Raw genomic sequence first — 19,666 nt, 5'->3', positions numbered from 1 at the left:
TAAAATAAAAACTTTATTTAATTTTAGGCAGCAAAGGTTCTGTTTTTCTTGTTCATATAGTCTTTAACCATATTTTCCCTACCTATTGTTTCATGCAGCTCTAAGAAACAGCCCTAACTAACCCCTAACCAAAGCTGCTCACTACGAAGATAATACTTTATTTTCAGATGTGACATTTAAAAGGCAATGACATCTGGATCTAAATTTCTACCCATATTTTTGGCCAAATTGCGAATATATTAAATTACATTAAAATATTCCTGTATGAAGGTCATCTTGGCAAGATATTTTAAATGATATGCACATAAAATGTAATAATTGATATTTTATTGCAATAATTAGCTATAATGGTTACCAAGGTGCTGGACAATTTCATTGGTAAGATTTCAGCTGATTTCTTAAAATCAATGGCCTTTGTAATGTGTTGAATTGAATATCCTTTTTAAGAAATTTTTCTTCAAACTACATAGAAACAGCTACAATTTTTGCTATGTAAAATCCATGAAGTTTCAAGATTTGTCAACAAGGTATTTTCTGTGAGCTTATCCTGAAAGTCATTTAAAAGAGATTACCATTCTGGGAAGTTTACTGAGAGTTTGTCTAGCACTGTTAAGACTGGTATTGTTCTTGACCTGACATCCCAAGTATTAGCTGAAAGAAGCAACATCTTTATAAAAAGATCTAATGTAATTCAATTCGTTTTAAGTAATCCACTAAAGAACAGAGTAAGAATCCTTTAAGACATTCGTAAAACATATAATTCTGACTTTTTTGGAAACTAGTTTCTCAGCAGTCTGAAAAAAATCATATAAAAATCCTTGAGATAACTGTTCAGGAATAAGTGTGTAGAGAAAGATACTACTCAGAAGGACTGCAAAAAAAGACAGAAAATAAAGAGCAGCTAATCTTACTGTTCATTGGAGGGACTGATGCTAAAGCTGAAACTCCAATACTTTGGCCACCTCATGAGACGAGTTGACTCACTGGAAAAGACTCTGATGCTGGGAAAGGTTGGGGGCGGGAGGAGAAGGGGACGACGGAGAATGAGATGGCTGGATGGCATCACCGACTCTGTGGACATGAGTTTGAGTGTACTCCGGGAGTTGGTGATGGACAGGGAGGCCTGGCGTGCTGTGATTCATGGGGTCGCGGAGAGTCGGACACGACTGAGCGACTGAACTGAACTGAACTGAATCTTACTGTGCCAGTCTACTGATATAATTTAATACGCCTCAGTTTTGTTAGGTAAAATCATATATGTAACTTAAGGACATCTTTGGTAACAAACTGTCAGAAAAATCTCTAACTGAACCAACGGAAAGCAAAAATATTCTTGTCCAATAAAGCTTTTTAATATACATGTCAACTTTAAAGTGCACAGATGCATACGGAGTAAGTGAATTCTACAAAATGAAAAAGTTCTTGAATTCTCATTACTTACTAAGTGAACATTTGAACCAAAGATAAATGGCACATTGCATTCTTTGAAAAAAAATATTAATTGGCTTTTGCAAGAATCACTTTGATTCTGGATGTTATTCAACACAGTGAAAACGTTTATACTTTTATACTTCAGCAGACACTCTGAAATCTGAGAAATAGGTAGACATTTTTATATAGCCTCAGCCTCAGAGACCAACTACACTTTATACATAAAATTTTTTAAAGACAAGGTGGGGTGAGGGGGAAAGGAAAGAAACCTCACCTACCTCAGGCATGTTTAAGATGTTTTCATGGGACATAAGATGATTCTGGGACATAAAATCTCTATGGAGTAACAATTTTGTGTCCCTCTGTTTTTGAATATATCCAAATAATTCCACAATCCATCAAAAGGGAATACTAGTTATCTTCACATGAGTCCTGACTTACTGAAATGGTCCTAAAAATGGTATGCAGCCCATTTAACTTCATTACAGTACCAAAATATTTGCTTTACTGATAGCAAATGTTTAGACCTATGGCAAACAGTGAATGTTATAAAGAAAACACATTAAAAGTCATAAATTTGCTTGTGAAGAACATAAAATTCCGGTAAGGAACTATATTATGTAACAATGTGAAACTGGCAGCTCCTTCCAAGCCAAAGTATTACGATGACTTCGAGAAAAAATGCCATTTCTATCTAATAGCCAAAATAAAAATAAGCATTAAAGTAGGACATATCACTTAAAAAAAATCTTTTAATGTGAAAACCTTCAATTTTGGGAGTTTTGTTTCTTTTTATGCCACTTTAAACTGAAAACATTTAGTTACCTTACATAGCCAAATCAATTTAACTAGAGTTACTCAGATTACGCTCTGCAAATCCAGCTCAGGTGAAGTACAGAAATGGAGGGTGTTTAGACACTTTGATAACAGTCCGAAAAAGTAATGTTATGACTACTGAATATAATTACTTAAAAACAAAGATTCATACCTCTCTAAATCTTATTTTTCTACTGATTTTCATTGTATGCGACAAAAATACACATTTACAATGAATATGAAATTTACTAAAAATATACTTAGCACAGTTAGTGTGAAAAGCACTGAATCAGATAGACAATTACTTTGGCCAGAATCCCGTCACATTAGCAAATTAATTAGTGCTAGAGGTGTGCATGTGTGTGTGTGTGTGTGTGCTCAGTCATGTCCAACTCTTTGCAACTCCATGGACTGCAGCCTGCCAGGCTCTTCTGTCCATGGGATTCTCCAGGCAAGAATTCTGGAGTGGGTTGCCATTTCCTCCTCCAATGTGCTAGAGGTACAAGACAAATCCTGAATAAATCAGACAATCAGCAGTACTTCTAAAACAAAGTCAATAGGCATCCATGGTACAGAGCAAAGGCACACGTACATGCAAGATAAGAGGGGCCTTTTTTTTTTTCCAGGTAAACTTATTGAGTACCCAGTACTTAGGTACTGTGAGGAAGTATCTTATAATACTTTCATTGAAAAGCAGAAGCCACAGCTATTCACCTGAATCTAGTCAGTGACGAGAAGAAATCACATATGGATGCTTTCAGTTACATATGAACATTACTGCATTAATACTCTGTAACTGGGGCATTAGTTAGAAAACATGACCATACCGTAAATACATATAAGCAAAACTAGATGCTGATTAAGTTTACAGAATCACCTAGTTTATACAGGCAGGGAAAGGGACACAATTTAAGGAGAGATCTAAGATTTCATGAAGTGTAACCTTAATTTAGAAGTAACTTGACCCTTTACATTACAAAAGAACTGTCTTACAGTTTTTCCACACATTTATTAACAATAATTGTGTAAACTGGCTTAAACCACAGTACAGAGAACTCTTTTCTTTAAGAGAGTGAAAAGTTCAGCTAACTAACTGGTAATGAGCAGTTAATGAGCTTTTGGGATTTGCTTTCCTGACTCCTAATGGGATGGATCAGCACCAATGTGGCAAAGCACAGATCGCCTGAGACAAAAATGATGATAGTCATCTGAGTGCTTCTTCAAAGTTTTGAACATCTTAAGTGAAAAGAAGTAGGTTTTCCCGTTTTCTAGTTTTTAGTGTTTATATGATGGTTGTCTAATAATAAAACTCAAGGGAAGAAGAATTCTAGGACAGCTTGCATGTATCATCCACTCTCCTGGTGTAGGGGTGGGTCCTGGGATCGAGAAGGGCTGTCACTTCCATGATTGTTATATGGCTAAAGTGAAGGGATTCTACAGATATAATCAAGACTGCAAATGGTCTAACTTAACTAATTGAAGGTCCTTAAAGAGGGATTGGGACCCCTTTCTGATCAGAGATCTTACTGCTGGCCTTGAAAGAGTAAACTGCCATGTTGTGAGAAGACCTTTGAGAGATTCCTGTGAAAAGAAAGTGAGTGGCCTCCAAGAGCTGAAAACAAACAGGAAGTGGGGAGGTAGTCCCACAACCACAAGTAAGTATCCACAACCACAAAAGCCTGAAAAAGGAGCAGAGAGGAACCCTGGAAAGGAATACAAGCCAGTCAACACCTTATTGCAACCATGGGAGGCTTTGAGGAAAGGAACAAGCAAAGCCATGGCTAGACTCATCACCATGGAAACTGTGAAGAAAGAAATGTCCATTGTTTGAAACCACTGAATTTGTGGTACTCACAGCATAGAAGACATCAAACTAAAATAAACAAATGAGTCTAGATTACTTAATTCTAAACAAAGGATTCATTTTCTCTCTCAATCTTCACATAAAATGCCTTTACAAAGATTCTGTATGGTTTGTTTCATTCGCTATACTTCAAACCAGTGGTCATGGTCAGTGTTCAATCTCCTTTGTACAGTCTGATTCACATCTTTATTGCATAAATCATGAGGATTTAACTGTTTCTCTAACTTCTCTCATTTAGGAATTTCCTTACTATGCTGCTGCTGCTAAGTCACTTCAGTCGTGTCCGACTCTGTGCGACCCCATAGACGGCAGCCCACCAGGCTCCCTCGTCCCTGGGATTCTCCAGGCAAGAACACTGGAGTGGGTTGCCATTTCCTTCTCCAACGCATGAAAGTGAAAAGCGAAAGTGAAGTTGCTCAGTCGTGTCAGACTCTTCGCGACCCCATGGACTGCAGCCTACCAGGCTCCTCCGCCGCTGGGATTTTCCAGCAAGAGTACTGGAATGGGATGTCATTTCCTTCTCCATTCCTTACTAGGAAAGCTAATCAACTGGGCACGAGGAAAGGCCATACTTCATGTGATTCTACACACATACCTCTTTCAAACTTTAAGATGTATAATGAGCTCTAATATTAATTCTCCTTGAAAAATTAGATATTTTAAACAGCACAATATAATTGAGTTCTACTCTTCTAAAAACACTCGTAATATTTATTTATTCCATGGGTAATACGTGATAAGGTGGTTTTTGCTCATTTTAAAGAAAAAGAAAGCACTATTCTATGCTACACACAATTATTACTGATACTTTAAAGTTACCATTTTCAGACAGTTTGCAACCATTACTAGAAATATATTATCAAATGAGAACATCTAGGGCCTCTTTCACAGAACCAAAACCTTATATGACAATAGGCCACTAACATTATTTCTCTGCACACAAGAATGCAAGGTCACTGACCTCCTTATATATTTCTTTGTGGGCCCTTCAATCAAATAAAGAAAGGACTCTGAGACCATACCACGATTAAGTACAAGTGGGGATAGCATAGAGAGTTAAAAAAGGAGGAAAACCTCAAATTTTACCACTTTTGCTGTCAGAAAGATTATTAGAGAGAAAACTAAAATGTGGGGGCAGGAGGTGAGACCTCTTCAGAAGCATCCTTACTGGCAGTGGAATACCTGGGCACCAAGAAACATCTCATTTATGCTCAACAGACACGTGAATGCAAATGCGTGACAACTAAGACCTACTTGTTCAGAAATGATTGGGTGCTGAGTAATTATAGAAAGAGCTAAAGCCAGGAGTCCTTCCTTTCAGGATACTGGTGGAGGCAAAATGGAATTCAAGTCAGCTGACTCCACTAAATTCTCTTGCTTCTAGTCAAATTATATTTTCCAGTGCTCTTTTTGTGTCATGCTTCTTATGAAATAGCAGCATTCTTAATTCTCACAACAACCTTATGAAGTTTTAGCAATGAAAGAGTTAACTTGTTCAAATGGTAGAGCTGATCTCTGAACCCACACTATTGGCCAACCAGGCAAATTCCAGGAGGGAATTAAGCCCTAATGTTCAAAAGCATCCATTATTAACTTCACACTATGCCTTTAGAACGGTACTAATCATGAAACATTTAGAAAGAACTGAAAAAAATTGTCACTAAAATCATTATCTGTTCTATGGTTCAGATGAGGAAACCTGGCTAGGAAGGCTACAACCACACCACAAAAGATCACTTTCTAGAATTTAGTAGTACTTAATAGTCACCTCAAAGAACACAGCTTCAATGGCACTCAGCATGGAACCAACATCTAATATTTATAAACTATGTATATATGTGTGTGTTTATACACATTTAAAGTTTTATATATATATATAGCTGATGCATTTCTTTGTAATTAAGAAGAAAGATTAAAATTCAATACAGAAAAATACAAAAGAAACATAAAAATGAAATTGAAAAACAGACTGAGCAACTTTCTGAACTCAGGTTTTAGATCCTTGTGTTTATTATAAAAGCAGAAAATCCCAGGAGCCAATCTACATCACTTATAGGAAAAAAAAACACACAGAGGTGTAGGACCAAATGCAAAGTCTGCAACCTTCAAATCACCCCTCTGTCACGATCATTTATACCCAGGGTCTCAGCTGGCTTTTACACAACACAGACAGGTTGCGTCACCTCTGATAATTTAAGGAGATAAATGACCTCATCTAATTATCATGCATGGTTTGCTCCGTGATGAGTTACCATTCCCCTATGTTTATTTATTACCATCAAGTATTACAATAAATTTTAAACAATTACTCACTAGCAGATCTTAACACCATGGATCAACCCCCTGGGAACTGAGCTACACAGGCACAATAAAATTTCACCTCATGAAAATTAATTTTGGGTTCTACATTTACATCGACAGGAAAATCAGGTGTTTTGAGAGACAACCAAGCATTCTACATGTTTAATTTAGAGCAATCTGCACACCCCTCATTGTGCCCATCCTCCTGAGGCTTCACAGAGCCCATTTGTTTATCTTTCCAAACATTTTCACAGATGCAAATTTAAGTCAATTCTAATGTAATGTAATGGCAAAGAAGCGTTGGTATTTTTAAAGTGACAGACAGCATAAGAATTTTACACATTCCTTTCTGTAGCAAATGTCAAAATGACTGCCATAAGAAGGCAGGTTCCTGGCACTGGAACGCTTACTGCTTCAATGGTTATCCTCAAGTTGTTCTCATTAGTCGTTGGTATTAAAACACAGTTTCAGCTAAAGCATCTCTTCCCTCCACAAATTGATCAGAAATGTGCAGCAGAAATTTAAGTGTTTTATTTCTACCAAAATGAGAAAAGTATTTGTGAAAGGCTAGGCTCCGTTTATATTGTAAAGTGAACGGGTGGGGTTCAATGAGTTTAACTAATCATCAGTTGGATGAGTCAGATGAAAAATATTGGCCTTTTTCAGTATGCTCTTGGCAGATTTTTTTTTTTTCTGACTTCTGTGTTGGTTGCTAAAAATGCAACTGGTCTCAATTTTACTATTCTGTGCTCGTTCAGTTTTCAGGGTTGTCTGGAATCATTGCTATAAACATCATAGCTAGACTGCTTTATTCACTTTCAAATATTCTGTCTTGAAGCTGATAACTCCCATCTTTGACAATGAGAGGTTATCAGTGGCAAAATTATGACTTTTAAAAATAGACTCAACCTCCTGTGGCACAGAACTCATACAACAGGTGCTGGCTGAAATGCCAAGATGAAGCACATCAAATCCCTTGAGGTCCAGCTTTCTTTCGGTCCCTTTTAAGATATAGGTTGTGTCCTGAACCTAGAGACAAAACACTTGCCTCACTGGAGTCCACTGCATCTCTTCTCATTTCCTCTTTATCATTTAAGGCTACACAACTTGTAAGAAGAGACATTTTTAAGGCCAGCTAAGCATCCCTTTTCTCATTCATTTCAGATTTTTCTGTTGGCCCAAATGATGTATTAGTACAATAACCTAACTCACTAATCCTTAGGCATCAATTCATGACCTCTTGAAGGCAGAAAAAATAATATGTGGTACAAATAATAAAGCCTGGCTCTAAAATGGTCCTTCAAGGTTCCCAATGCATCCTCTCATGTGATCCCCATAATGGAATACCATGATTCAAGATTAGTTTAATATTACCCTTGATCTGCAGAGAGAGGAACTGGACTTATTGTTCATTCTGCTCTACTTTACACTGACTCCTTTTCCCCCTTGGACTCCTTGCTAGAATATGCAGCCAGCCACAAATTGAAAAGGTGAGATAATGGATGCAAAGACATCCAGGGTATTGCCAGGGAAAGGCAGCAAAGTATAGCAGGTAAGTGGTAGGACTCTAAAATTAAGCTGCTTGGGGTTAAACTTGATTCCTAAAAAAACTCAGAAAACTCCTTCATACTCAAAACTTAACATTCCTCACCTATAAAATAGGGATAATATTTATCTTAAGGGAGTGACGTAAAGGTTAGATGGATTAAGAAATAAGCAGAGTATTAATTCACAGTGCCTGGCATTCAAGAGCTCAAAAATTACATTATAGAAAGCAATATCACAATAACTGAAAGATAGCTGTAATTATTAGTGTCCAGACATTCTGCAGGTAGAAACATCAAAATTAGTTCCCACAAACTGTGACTACCTATGGAAGAGAAAAAAGAGTAAAGTCACAAAACGGAAATAAATATGCACCCTGATTCTCCGCTTCTCTTGTTACAGACCACAAGGGTAGTTTTTTCCCACTGCAGTGGGACCAATGAGATCAAGACTGATTCTTAGATCTGCCAGCATTTGTGATCCTAACCATTCATTCAGTCATCTCGGAAACTCAGAGAACTGCTGAGACAGCAGCTGCCAGTGATTTTCAGACCTTCAAGAGACCTGGTTGACCAGGGACATGCTCTGCTGGAATATTCTGTCAGTGGTTTGCTGTATTATCAAATGCACTTTTTTTTAAACAATCTTGTTTCAATTCAAATTTCTGCCCTCTGCTAAAGAATGGACATGGGGTTGGGAGGTGGAGGGAAGCACAGGAAGAGCAGGGCTGTAAACCAGCTGTAAACTATTCCTATCTGCCAAAAAAATCTATAAGTGAATAATGGTAAATTGCCCCAAACAAGAACTATTTGTTTTTGTTTGTTTGTTTCCTCTTCCTTGATATTTCTGAAACATCTATCATAAGCATATACACTTATTAAAACCAATGACATTTTGCAAAACTACATGGATCTTCAGGATGATAATCTCTACTTTAAAAAGAAAAAGAAACACAAAAAATAAACAAACATTGCTGTGTCCAAAGGAAACACAGTGACATACTAGAGTCTTGTTACTACCAAGAAAAGGAAAACTCTGGTCTGTATATCTCAAATATGAACATTACTAATGTGCATTTATTACATTTCTGAATGTCATGTCTTCTTGAGAATGGAATATATAATTTGGAACAATCCTCCAAAAACATCTCCAGTATATTAAAAGTGCATCTATCCTGTACTCCAACCATCTGTTTTAATTCTCAGGGCTGTTTCATATTTCAAAAGTTACTTTGTAAGACATTGTTTTTAGTCTTGATCCCTTTCTCACCTGCCTTAGTCAGAACATTCACCCATCAATCATGGCCTCTCTCATCCCTTTCATCTCTCTGCCATTTGGTCTCCTCTGATATGCTCAAATTTCCCTCTGGTAACACTTATTTAGTTGTCTCTACAACCTCTCCCACCCAGCAGATGCCTTTTTATAAGAACTGCCTCTTCCTCTATCCATGGTACTAGCAATTAGCCTGTTGCAATGCAATACCTCCTAACAAGATTTGACCAGGATGTGAGAAGTGACCCAAGCTCAGGCAACCAAAACCTTTTTAACTCCCATCTCCTGATCTCAAATGAATGGGCTATTGATGACTGCTAAGTCACTTCAGTCGTGTCCGACTCTGTATGACCCCATAGACGGCAGCCCATCAGGCTCCCCCATCCCTGGGATTCTCCAGGCAAGAACACTGGAGTGGCTTGCCATTTCCTTCTCCGACTACTTGACCCATATTCAGATTAACGACACATCTTCCTTAGCAGGCATGTTTTGTACTAGGATTCTAGTCTCAAGCTGGTTCAAAGTTTCAATGGGGAAAAAATGAAAACCCTTACAGCCATTCAACAAAATGAGGTCCAGGAAGCAGATAAAGCCTTAAAAGGGAAAGGGAAGAGTAAGAAGTCAAACAAAGAAAACCAGAGGCTAGAACAAGAGATGATCCTGGTAACAACTCCACCCCTTTCTGCAACTGGGGGCATATTCCTCCTGCTGATTCCCATGACTGAGCATCCATATTTACTACCGTTGAAAAATATTTCTCTTTTCGGTTCAAGATACTCCTGTAGTTTTCTACTACCTGCAATCCCAAGTAACCTATTATAATTCCTACTCTTTAGGCAAAACAAAAGAAGGCCAAATCCCTTCCATCTTCCTCTAAAGTTGCTCTCTCTCCCTTTCCTCACATTGCCAAGTTCCTTGAAAGAATCTGCACTTGCTGCCTTCATATTCTCACTCTTCATGGCTTCCCTGGTGGCTCAGACGGTAAAGAAGCTGCCTGCAATGTGGCAGATCCAGGTTCAATCCCTGGGTCAGGAAGATCCCCTGGAGAAAGAACAGGCAACCCACTCCAGCATTCTTGCCTGGGAAATGCAATGGACAGAGGAGCCTTGCCTGGGAAATCCCACGGACAAAGGAGCCTAGAGGGCTACAGTCCATGGGATCACAGAGTCAGACATAACTGAGCAACTACCACACACACACCAATTCTTCAAGAGAGTTGAAGCCATGCTTGCACCCAAAACATGCTACTGAAATTGCTGTCATGTCAGCAAAGGTCTGGTGACTTCCTTAAAGGGCCCATTGTCGACCTCGCTGCAAAATGAAACTGTAGTTCAAGATTCATCTTTTGAAACTCACAGTACCTATCATAAAAGATACTAAATAGGTATTTTCTAAGTAAATGGATGGATCTATTTTCAAAGATACTCATTTTGCCTCCAAATCCCCTTCAGATAGATATTTCTAACAGCTTAATAGTCACCTATAGAGATGCCTCAATGTCAAAATGCCCAACAGTGAGCATGTTACCTCACTCACCATCAACCTGGCTATTCTTTCTGCATTACCTTTTAAAGAGCTTGGAGGACTTCCCTGCTGGTCCAATGGTTAAGAATCCCAGGGACATGAGTTCAATCTCTGGTCCAGGAAGATTCCCACATGCCGTGGGGCAAGTAAGCCCAAGCAGCAGAACTACCGAGCCCAAGCTCTAGAACCCATGCACCACAACTACTGAAGCCTGTGCATCCAGAGCCCATGCTCTAAGACCAAAGCGCAGCCCCCACTCACCGCACCTTGAGAAAGCCCACGGACAGCAGTGAGGACCCAGCACAGTCAAACATAAATAAAATTTTAAAAATAAAGACCTCAGAGCCATCTCTAACACTACTCTCTTCCTGATCCCCCCAACCCTATAACCAATAGCACCTGAATATGTACCTCTACATTACACTTCATCCCTGCTTTGCTTTCCCACTGCCACTATTCTCTGTCTCAGCCTCTCTCGCTCTAGGATGCTGCAAGAGTCTACTAACTGCTCTCATTGTCCCTTTGAATAATGGTCCTCTTTAATCCATCTTCCACATACTATGATTTAAAACCTATGACTTTTATTTTTAATTACAAAGTCTTAGGATGAAAACCAAATTTGTTTGAGAAAACAGAGCTGGGCTGCCACACTGCCCAACTCCCCTTCGGGTCATGTGAGAAGATAACTCTGATGCAAAAAGTGTATAACCTAGCTTCAGACTGATGGTTCAGTCTCAACCTCTCTTCACACCCAGGAGTCCCATGCCTGATGTGAAACAACCCATGGGTACTTCTTCACCACGCTATGTGTCTTTCCCTGGTCATGCTCTGTTAGATTCCACCGCTTCACAGTCAGCCTGGAGTTGGGAATGTCTTCCTTGGGTATGCTCTCTCAATTTGGATTCCCAGCATGTAACTCAGTGAAGTACATAATCTGCTCTGGATAACAATAACTGCATTAATTGTTGAATTAAATTACATTTGATGTTAAAAATCTGTGAAGTTGTTAAAAGAGACAGCACAAATCAAAATTATTCTTAAAAAATAAGATGTATTATGTATCAGAGGTCTAAATAGTCTTCACTGTATTACCCAGAAGCCTATAACCTTCAAGATACTTTATTTCTAATAACCTAATGGAAGAAATTTACTAAGATAATTTTCTTGATCATTAGTATTTAAGCTTTTGATAAAGTATTACACCAATATGTCTTATCCAATGAACCCCATTTTCCCAAGGTTCTATTAAAAAAAAATGTTTAATTGCTTCTATTTTTTAAAATTTAGACAATTTTATTGTCTTTGGTTTCTCAGGTGAATTTCCAATATATGAATATTCAGGTCAGTAAAATCAAATATGTGAGGTAAACAGCATTTCCAGGATAACCAAGCTAACATGGAAAATGGAGGGGAAAAGAAGAAAATAAAAGCAAAATAAAATAATCAACTGCCACCTTTAGCGTCTTTAATGTAATTTCACACCTCACATATCTGAGGGCTCCTTTGTCTTCCTCCACTTAAATACATACCATTCCTCACGGCATATTCACCAAAACGCCTTTTGATTACTTTTTTAAAACAGATTTTTTTTCCCACTATGCCTAAGTGCATTTATTTTTCTGAGCCATTCCTCCTTTGACCCTCAAAATAAAACATTATTAATGTCTGACCATCCTTTTATATAGACTGACAGTATGTACCTTAGTCAGAGAACAATCTCATCAGCTCTTCTCACTCTTTTCCCAATTATTCCCAGAGTATATGGGCAAATGTCAAAAGCAACAATAGTCCAAACCATCTGACAATTCTGATGAAACCACTTATAATGTATCACAGATCTATCTATGCATTGAAACCTCTAAACAATATCCCTACAGAGAGAAAAATCTAGTAGTAAAAGGAAGTCCCCTGCAACAGAGAGTGAAAATTCAAATCTGAAGGCCCCAAAATTGAGGTCTGATTACAGGTAACCTGATGGAAAACAAATAAACTTTTTTCTCCAATTGATTTGACATTATGTACAAATAAAAATCAAGTATGACTAATACTAACTGTGTGTAGGGGGGTAAGGAAGAGAGAATTAGCAACTAATTATCTGAATAAAAGAATACAGGACTTGTTTTTCATAATTTGCCAGGAGACTACTGCAATAAAATTTTAAGTACTCAGGGAAAAGAACTTCAGATAAACAGATTATTCCCAAATCTGAATCATTTAAAATGGGCAACACCATTATTTTCCATTGCCATCATTTCTAGCTTAAGTTGTTCTTCCATTTATGATATAGAATTTAAAACGTATCCTAATTTTTTTAATCCAACAGAAGCATATGGTTAAAAAAAATCAGCAGAAGCAAATGTTAAAATAACATTGAGCCAGAAATATCCCACATTCATATTCAAAGAGACCTTTAAATATTGCTTCATATATAACAGCCTGATTCTGTATTATTGAAATTAACGGTAAAAGTGTGCCAGTTTGTTGAGGCCACAGTGTCAATCTTTTCCTTAAGATCTTGTTAGAATCTATGTAAATGGAAAATTTTAAAGGAGCAATGGAATTCAATTACCACAAATTATATAAAGCCTATAAGAAAGAAAAGTTTAGGTTTTACGAACAAAATTTTAAAACTTATGCACATTTATCCTTCACTCCTAAAACACGGGGCGCCAAATGTTTAATTCTTAAAAATTTCAAGTATCCTATATCTAAATGGCAGAAATAAAATTGCTTAGCATGCAAAGACCTTTTAATAAGCACTCAACAGTTCAAGTGCAATAGTCTCTTCCTCCTTTTGTTTTGTCTAAAAGACAAAAGCCTATCTTTAGAACCACATTTCTTTTGTCACTCATCAATTGTGTTAATAACTCGTCTAATAGGACCTGAAAATTTTGAATAGTTTATCTGATTCTCTTCATGAAATATTTTTAAATGCTGCTGTTATAAAAATATTCTGAATGAGATTTACTCCCTATGAACAGTTGTGGACTGGCAGGGAGCGTTCAGCATGCACCTTTGTTGATAAACTTATCTTACTGAGGTTCTTCTACCCTTCAAGTGGCTTACTTGAAGAATTAAGGAAAAAAAAAACAGGTGTGTATACACACATATAGAGATAAACAGTTACATAAAGATATAGACAGGCATAAAATACAATGTATTAAATACTATAATAAGATAAACCATACAAATTGTATAATGATGCAATGCTAATATATTTTAAACCCTCAAAAAAAAAGTGGTAAATATAGTATTTTTCACAAAATGCTACCATTTTCATCTCAATTGACACTGAATCATTATTTTTTCCTTAAACTCTGTAAACAATGACACAGTAATTTCTAAGTTTTGTGCACACAGAAGAAAACAAACCATGTGTAAGCTACATGGCTGACTATCTCGGTGCAGTTTCAAGTTTATTGGAAAGCCACCATATGAAAGTCTAGGGAACAGTTGTAGTACAATGCATAAATAGTCCAGGAAAAGAAAGACTGGCTGACACAGTGTGACACAGTGCCTGATACATACCATATGCCTTAGGTAAAGGTGCAATAGATGTCATAGAACAGAGATCAGTTACACATTACCAGCAACTTACATGCTTTTTGAAATACTAGGACAGACAGTTCTTTTATTACAAATGATGGAAGCTGTCACCTGAATAGCAATGAAATGTTACTTTTTAGAAATACTGAAACAAATTCTGACTTTTTTTCCCAAACTTTCATCCAAATATGCTCATGTGAGGGTTGATTATGTCCATACATGGAATACACTGAAAGAAATCGATAAACTGGACAATTGCCTAAAATATTTCAATTTAACCACTTAAATCTCCACTTGAAGGTTCTAAATAGCTTGACGACACACATTAGGTACAAGATATGAACTGAGAAGAACAGATTACTTTCTTGGATATTTGCATCAGTACTGAAAACTAACAAGAAATTTCTGTGTATGTGTTGTATATAGTGATACTTCAGAGAACACATTAATTAAATAATACAGTTTGTTATGGGCATAATTTCTGTATTAATTTTAAAATTTCTAAATGCATTGTTATTTATTATGAATGTATACTTCTAAATATAAACAGTAAATCTGAATACATAATTTGCATGTGTTAATTATGTTTCTGCAAAACCTTACAACGTACCAATGTAGGGGAAACATTGGAAAGTTGTCTACAAAGCAAGATTTCTTTGAAGGAAGAGAATGGAAAAATTTTACCCATTTTCACAATGAACAATTTGCTATAGACTCTGATTTTATTTTATTTTTTTTTTAATTAAAATTGGTGAAAGCCAAAGAAAAATAATAAAGGCTTATTTTATTTCCTTTTATAAACCATAAGCTTAGATTCTTGTACCTTTCCAAAATGTTTAGATTATATTCATTTCAACCTGTCTAATGTATATTCAAATGCCAATCCAAACAACTACACATATACCCACTAAAATTTACTATGTTACAACTCATCTGGAAAAATGTATCTACTGTTGCATACTTTAAAGATACACCTGTGGACAAATATTGTCATGTGATGAAGCTGATGAGAACAAATCAAAGATCTGAGAAAGGGATTTATTAATGTTCACTGTTTTTAGGTTTTATTTTACAATCTAACATATTAGCTCATATTTTATCATAAGGTACATTTTGTTCTATATATAGTATACAAATTAAAATTGCTAAGCCCAAATAAGAATAATTACATCACTTCTAATACATGAAAAAGATATCCATTCCAATGAAAATATTTTTAATAGCCTTTAAATATAAATTTGTCTCATAATAGATAAAAAATTTATAAACTAAGTACTTAAACTGCAAGGTACTATTCTTTTATGAGATGCTATATTTTCTATAGATCCTGTAACTCTTACCAATATATTTATCCCATTATATAGTTTAAATATATTAAAAATCCCCATATGACAATGGGCTCTCAGCCAATTATTATGGACATATTGGCATTTTGATATGATGAGATAAAAGTTTAAAATGAATAGTAGTTATGTTTCTTTTTTAAAAATTGGATATGTAAATAGCTTCTAAAATTAGAACTGACAAATTCAAATTAACATTACAATACTGGCTACCATACATAATACTCTGAGTTTTAAAATAGAAGTGTTTTCATATATGAGCCAAATTATTTCTAGAACAAGGGAGAACTCCCTTTTAGAAAACTACATTTTAAACTATCAATATAACATGTGCATACTGTAACATGAAAATTATATATTTTCCATTTATATACAAACCAATATGCATGAGGTGGCTGCAACCATGTGGCATATTTATGTTTCACACCTTACTAAAACAATCATTTCCAAAAGAAAAACCTAAACTAGAAAAAGAACTGTATCAAAATGCCTCCTTTTGTCTGAAAAAAAAAAAAAAAGCTATTGTAGTGTTAACCCTTAATCACTATTTTAATTCAGAATATGCTATATGAGAATGTATGTTAGACCAGAGAAAATTAAAGAAAATATTTAGAATGACATTTATGTTTTTATAATAATATTTAAGCCCTTATTGTAAAAATTCTAAAACAAAACAAAAAACTTTGTATTACTAATTCTAATTTAGATCCCACTCCAATGAGTGCATAATGAATTTTATACTGTTAATAGCATATTTTTCCTCTTCTGATAAAAAATTTCTTTAATTACATTTTTCTGGAAAAACTAGAATGATCAAGAAAACCAAAAGAATTTACTAATGAAAAATGTATATAGACAAGCACAATAATTTGTCTTTAGTGATGCTATAATCTTTGTACTGAGTTTTTAATGAACTTGGAATTTTTCCCAAAGATTTGAGATTTATCCTGATAAATATGCCATATGAACTCTTTTTGCAAGAAAAGCAAATGGCACTGCATTGTGATATAATTAATGCTACATTTTTTTAATTTCATAAAGTTTATTCAGAAATCTAACATGAAGTACATCTTCCTCAGAGGATAAGGAGAAATGACTGACTTTTCAAATTAATAATTAAAGATGCAGAAGCCTTATAAAAATAGTATTTCCTACAAGAGACTGATATATACAAAATCTTTTAAGTCTTTTTTTACAAAATAATTAGTTTCAAATTATTTGAAAATACCTCAAATTTTCATTGTTAAAAAATAAATTTAAAATCCTTTGATAGAAAAGAAATTGTGGCTTTCTAATTCCTATTTTTGCCAACTATTCACTTTCTTTCTTATCTTTAGTGAATTTCTGACCATGAAAATTTAGCTATTTTAATTGTGGAAAAACACTTATTGCAGATGTCCTTCTTACAACCAGGATTTTTTACATTAATATTTTACCACGGTCTGTTCAGGAATAAAAGATTGTATTTTGTTGTATCTTTAAAAGTCATAGCTTTCCCCTATGGTGTGATGATGCATTCACCCCAAATGATAGAAATATTGATAAACTGCCAGTTAAAAATAACACTTTAAAAATCTGTAAACTGAACACACTGACTCCTTTTTAAAGCGCCACTTCTTTGACACAAAACGCAAGCGACTCACTTCAGTTTTCAATTTACAGGCCAAGCTACAAAAAGACTTAAAAAAAAATAAAAGTGTAACTTCTTAATGAGTGAATAATATCGAAGCATCTTTAGTGTAATTCTTACTGCTTTCATGTTTCAAAATATCCGCTTGGAATATGCTGCCAATTAAAGGAAGATCTACAGATGGCATTTACCCTTTTGCTTCATAACAAAAAGGATCTGTTATTATTTTTATGGAAGATTATCTAAAAAAGAATATGACTGTAAATCATGACGAAAATATTAGACACTCCCCTTCTCCAGGTTAGAATGTGCATCCTTCGGGTTCTTGCACTGACACCTAATGCAATAAATACTTTAAGCTGAATCTTAAATAATAACTGCAGGGTTTCAACTGGTGAAGATTTAAGGTCAGTATCCACCAAAAACTCCAGTTTTCAGCACTCTGCCAACAAAGGACAGCAAGTAATTCCCAACAGCAAAAATACCGGGAAGGCTACCTTGGGCTTTGTTTTTGTTACGTAAAATGCATTAAAGTGACTCATCCACTTACCATTACCTACTCTTACAAGCTTTAAAGTAGCTTCAACAACCAAAATAAATGCTTTCCCAGAATGCCTAATAGGCTATTCAGCACATTTAAAAATATGTATATATTTTTTATGTGCCACTGACTTTGATTCTTTTCTCTAGCACGAGAGAATTATTATTTTTCACTCCCTTCCTGCCGTCTGACTATACAGCTACCTTCAAACACTCTATTTCCAGAACAGCAGCGAGGTTTTCTTAAGCTATTTTAGAAATGTTAAAAATAAAGAGAAAAATTGCTGGAGACTCTGGAAAACGCTCAGTCCCTCCCCCACTCCCCCCCAAGGAATAGAGGGTTCTATTCATTCTAACAACAGGAACCGCGTGTCTGCCGGCACTGTTTCAAATAGAGGGTGAGGGAGGTTGGATGGCAGGGTCCCAATTCCTGCGAGCCCCTGGGGTGGACAGCACCTCTGCCGCGAGGGTAAAGCACTCCTCATATCAGAAAGGCTGTCAAGTGCGCCCAGTCATTTGGGAGCTAAACGAGTTTGGATACCACAGCAATTAGCATCTCAGGGGCCAAGTACGGGGGAAGTCCATGCTACCCAGGCCAGCCTGCAGTTACTTATTTGCAAAATGCCCTACCCAAACACAACTTTTTACTGGTGTCGTATGATGAGAGCGGGTATGTAGCTGGAAACTTTTTCCCACAGTGCAACTAAACTCTTTTAAGACCAAGGAATCCTTTTAGAGATGGGCTGAGGTGCCGCAAGTCGTCAGCAGACCTTTCCTGGGACAGCCCGGCCCCGCCGAGGCTCCCCAGACGCCGGTTCCGTGCGCATTCCGGCGAAGAGCCGTGCGTACCTCCATCTCGGCCTCTCCAGATCCCAGCCCGGCTCGCTCCCCACCCCCACGGGCAGAAGAGCCCCTCAACTCGGGAACCGAGCCTCCGTCCTACTTCCACGGCACCCCTTGGCCCGCACTCTCCGCCCGGCTGGCCCGGCCCGAGCACTTACGTGACGGCCGAAGGGAACGGCTCCTCCGACGAGGGGCCGATCAACAAAGATTGGAAAAGTGTCAGAGTCAAGGCCAGCAGGCAGCCAGCAGCCATCTTCGCGATCGAAGATCAATCTCGCTTCCCTCCCGAGTCGGGGGAAGGACCGGTGCTGGAAACCGCGGGAGGAGAAGGAGCAGGGTCCGCCCGGACTACAGGCGTCTGCGGGCCGGCGCGGCCGAGGCTGGGGCGCGGGCGCGGGCTGGCGTGGGGGTGCCGCAGGGGCCAAGCCCGGCGCGGGGGAAGGGGCGGCGGGCGGACCCACTAGCGCGCGTCGGCAGCGCCGCGCCGCAGCTGCCTCGCCTCAGCCGCCATCAAGGGCGACTTTGGAAACAGACCTGGGCGAGCCCGCCGGCGCTGGCGCGCTCTCGCTCCCTCTCGGTTTCCTCCCTGATTTATTCCCCCGATTGCCGTGGAGAAGGCGGGGGGCGGAGGCGGGGGCGGAGAAGGGGTGACGGCACTGGGGCGGGTGGGGGTGGCTGCAGGAGTGGGGGAACGGCAGGCGGGGAGACTTGTGGCAGAGAGAGAGGCTTCGTCTGGCTTCTCCCGGCAAGTCAGAGGGAGGCGGCTGGGGGTGGACAGCGGGAGGGCTGGGCGTCAGAGCACTCGGGCGGAGACGGGCAGGAGCGGCCCTCCATACAAGGCAGAGAGGAACTCCCAAAGTCGGCGCCGGCTTGCTCCCGCCACCCGGCGCGCGGAGCGAGAGCGGGGCGGGCCCCGCGGAGCTCCCAGGGGACCGCTAGCCGCCGGGTGGGTATCCACAGGCAGCCGGGGCTCCGGCCCAGATCTTGGCTCGCGCCTTCGGGGTTATTCTT

The 19,666-nt window shown here is 38.0% G+C and overlaps 1 protein-coding gene across 13 annotated transcripts in view; it reads right to left on the bottom strand.

Moving 5' to 3' along the window:
- Nucleotides 1-19,300, bottom strand: part of CACNA2D1 (calcium voltage-gated channel auxiliary subunit alpha2delta 1) — a 545,949-nt gene extending 526,649 nt beyond the window's left edge. For 5 of the 13 annotated variants that reach the window (XM_055420633.2, XM_055420638.2, XM_055420643.2 and 2 more), the window contains exon 1: nucleotides 18,814-19,299. In XM_055420633.2, the coding sequence (XP_055276608.2) occupies nucleotides 18,814-18,908 (95 nt within the window). In that variant the 5' untranslated portion in view covers nucleotides 18,909-19,299. Of the gene's footprint in view, nucleotides 1-18,813 lie in introns of all 13 variants that reach the window. The other 8 variants (XM_055420635.2, XM_055420639.2, XM_055420645.2 and 5 more) reach the window with 3 other exon arrangements.
- Nucleotides 19,301-19,666: the final 366 nt, after the last annotated feature.

Source organism: Moschus berezovskii, chromosome 3, assembly GCF_049115385.1.
Source record: "Moschus berezovskii isolate FMDL1 chromosome 3, NW_MosBer_1.0, whole genome shotgun sequence".
NCBI classification, from domain to species: domain Eukaryota; kingdom Metazoa; phylum Chordata; class Mammalia; order Artiodactyla; family Moschidae; genus Moschus; species Moschus berezovskii.
This window is presented reverse-complemented; position numbering and strand designations above follow the sequence as displayed.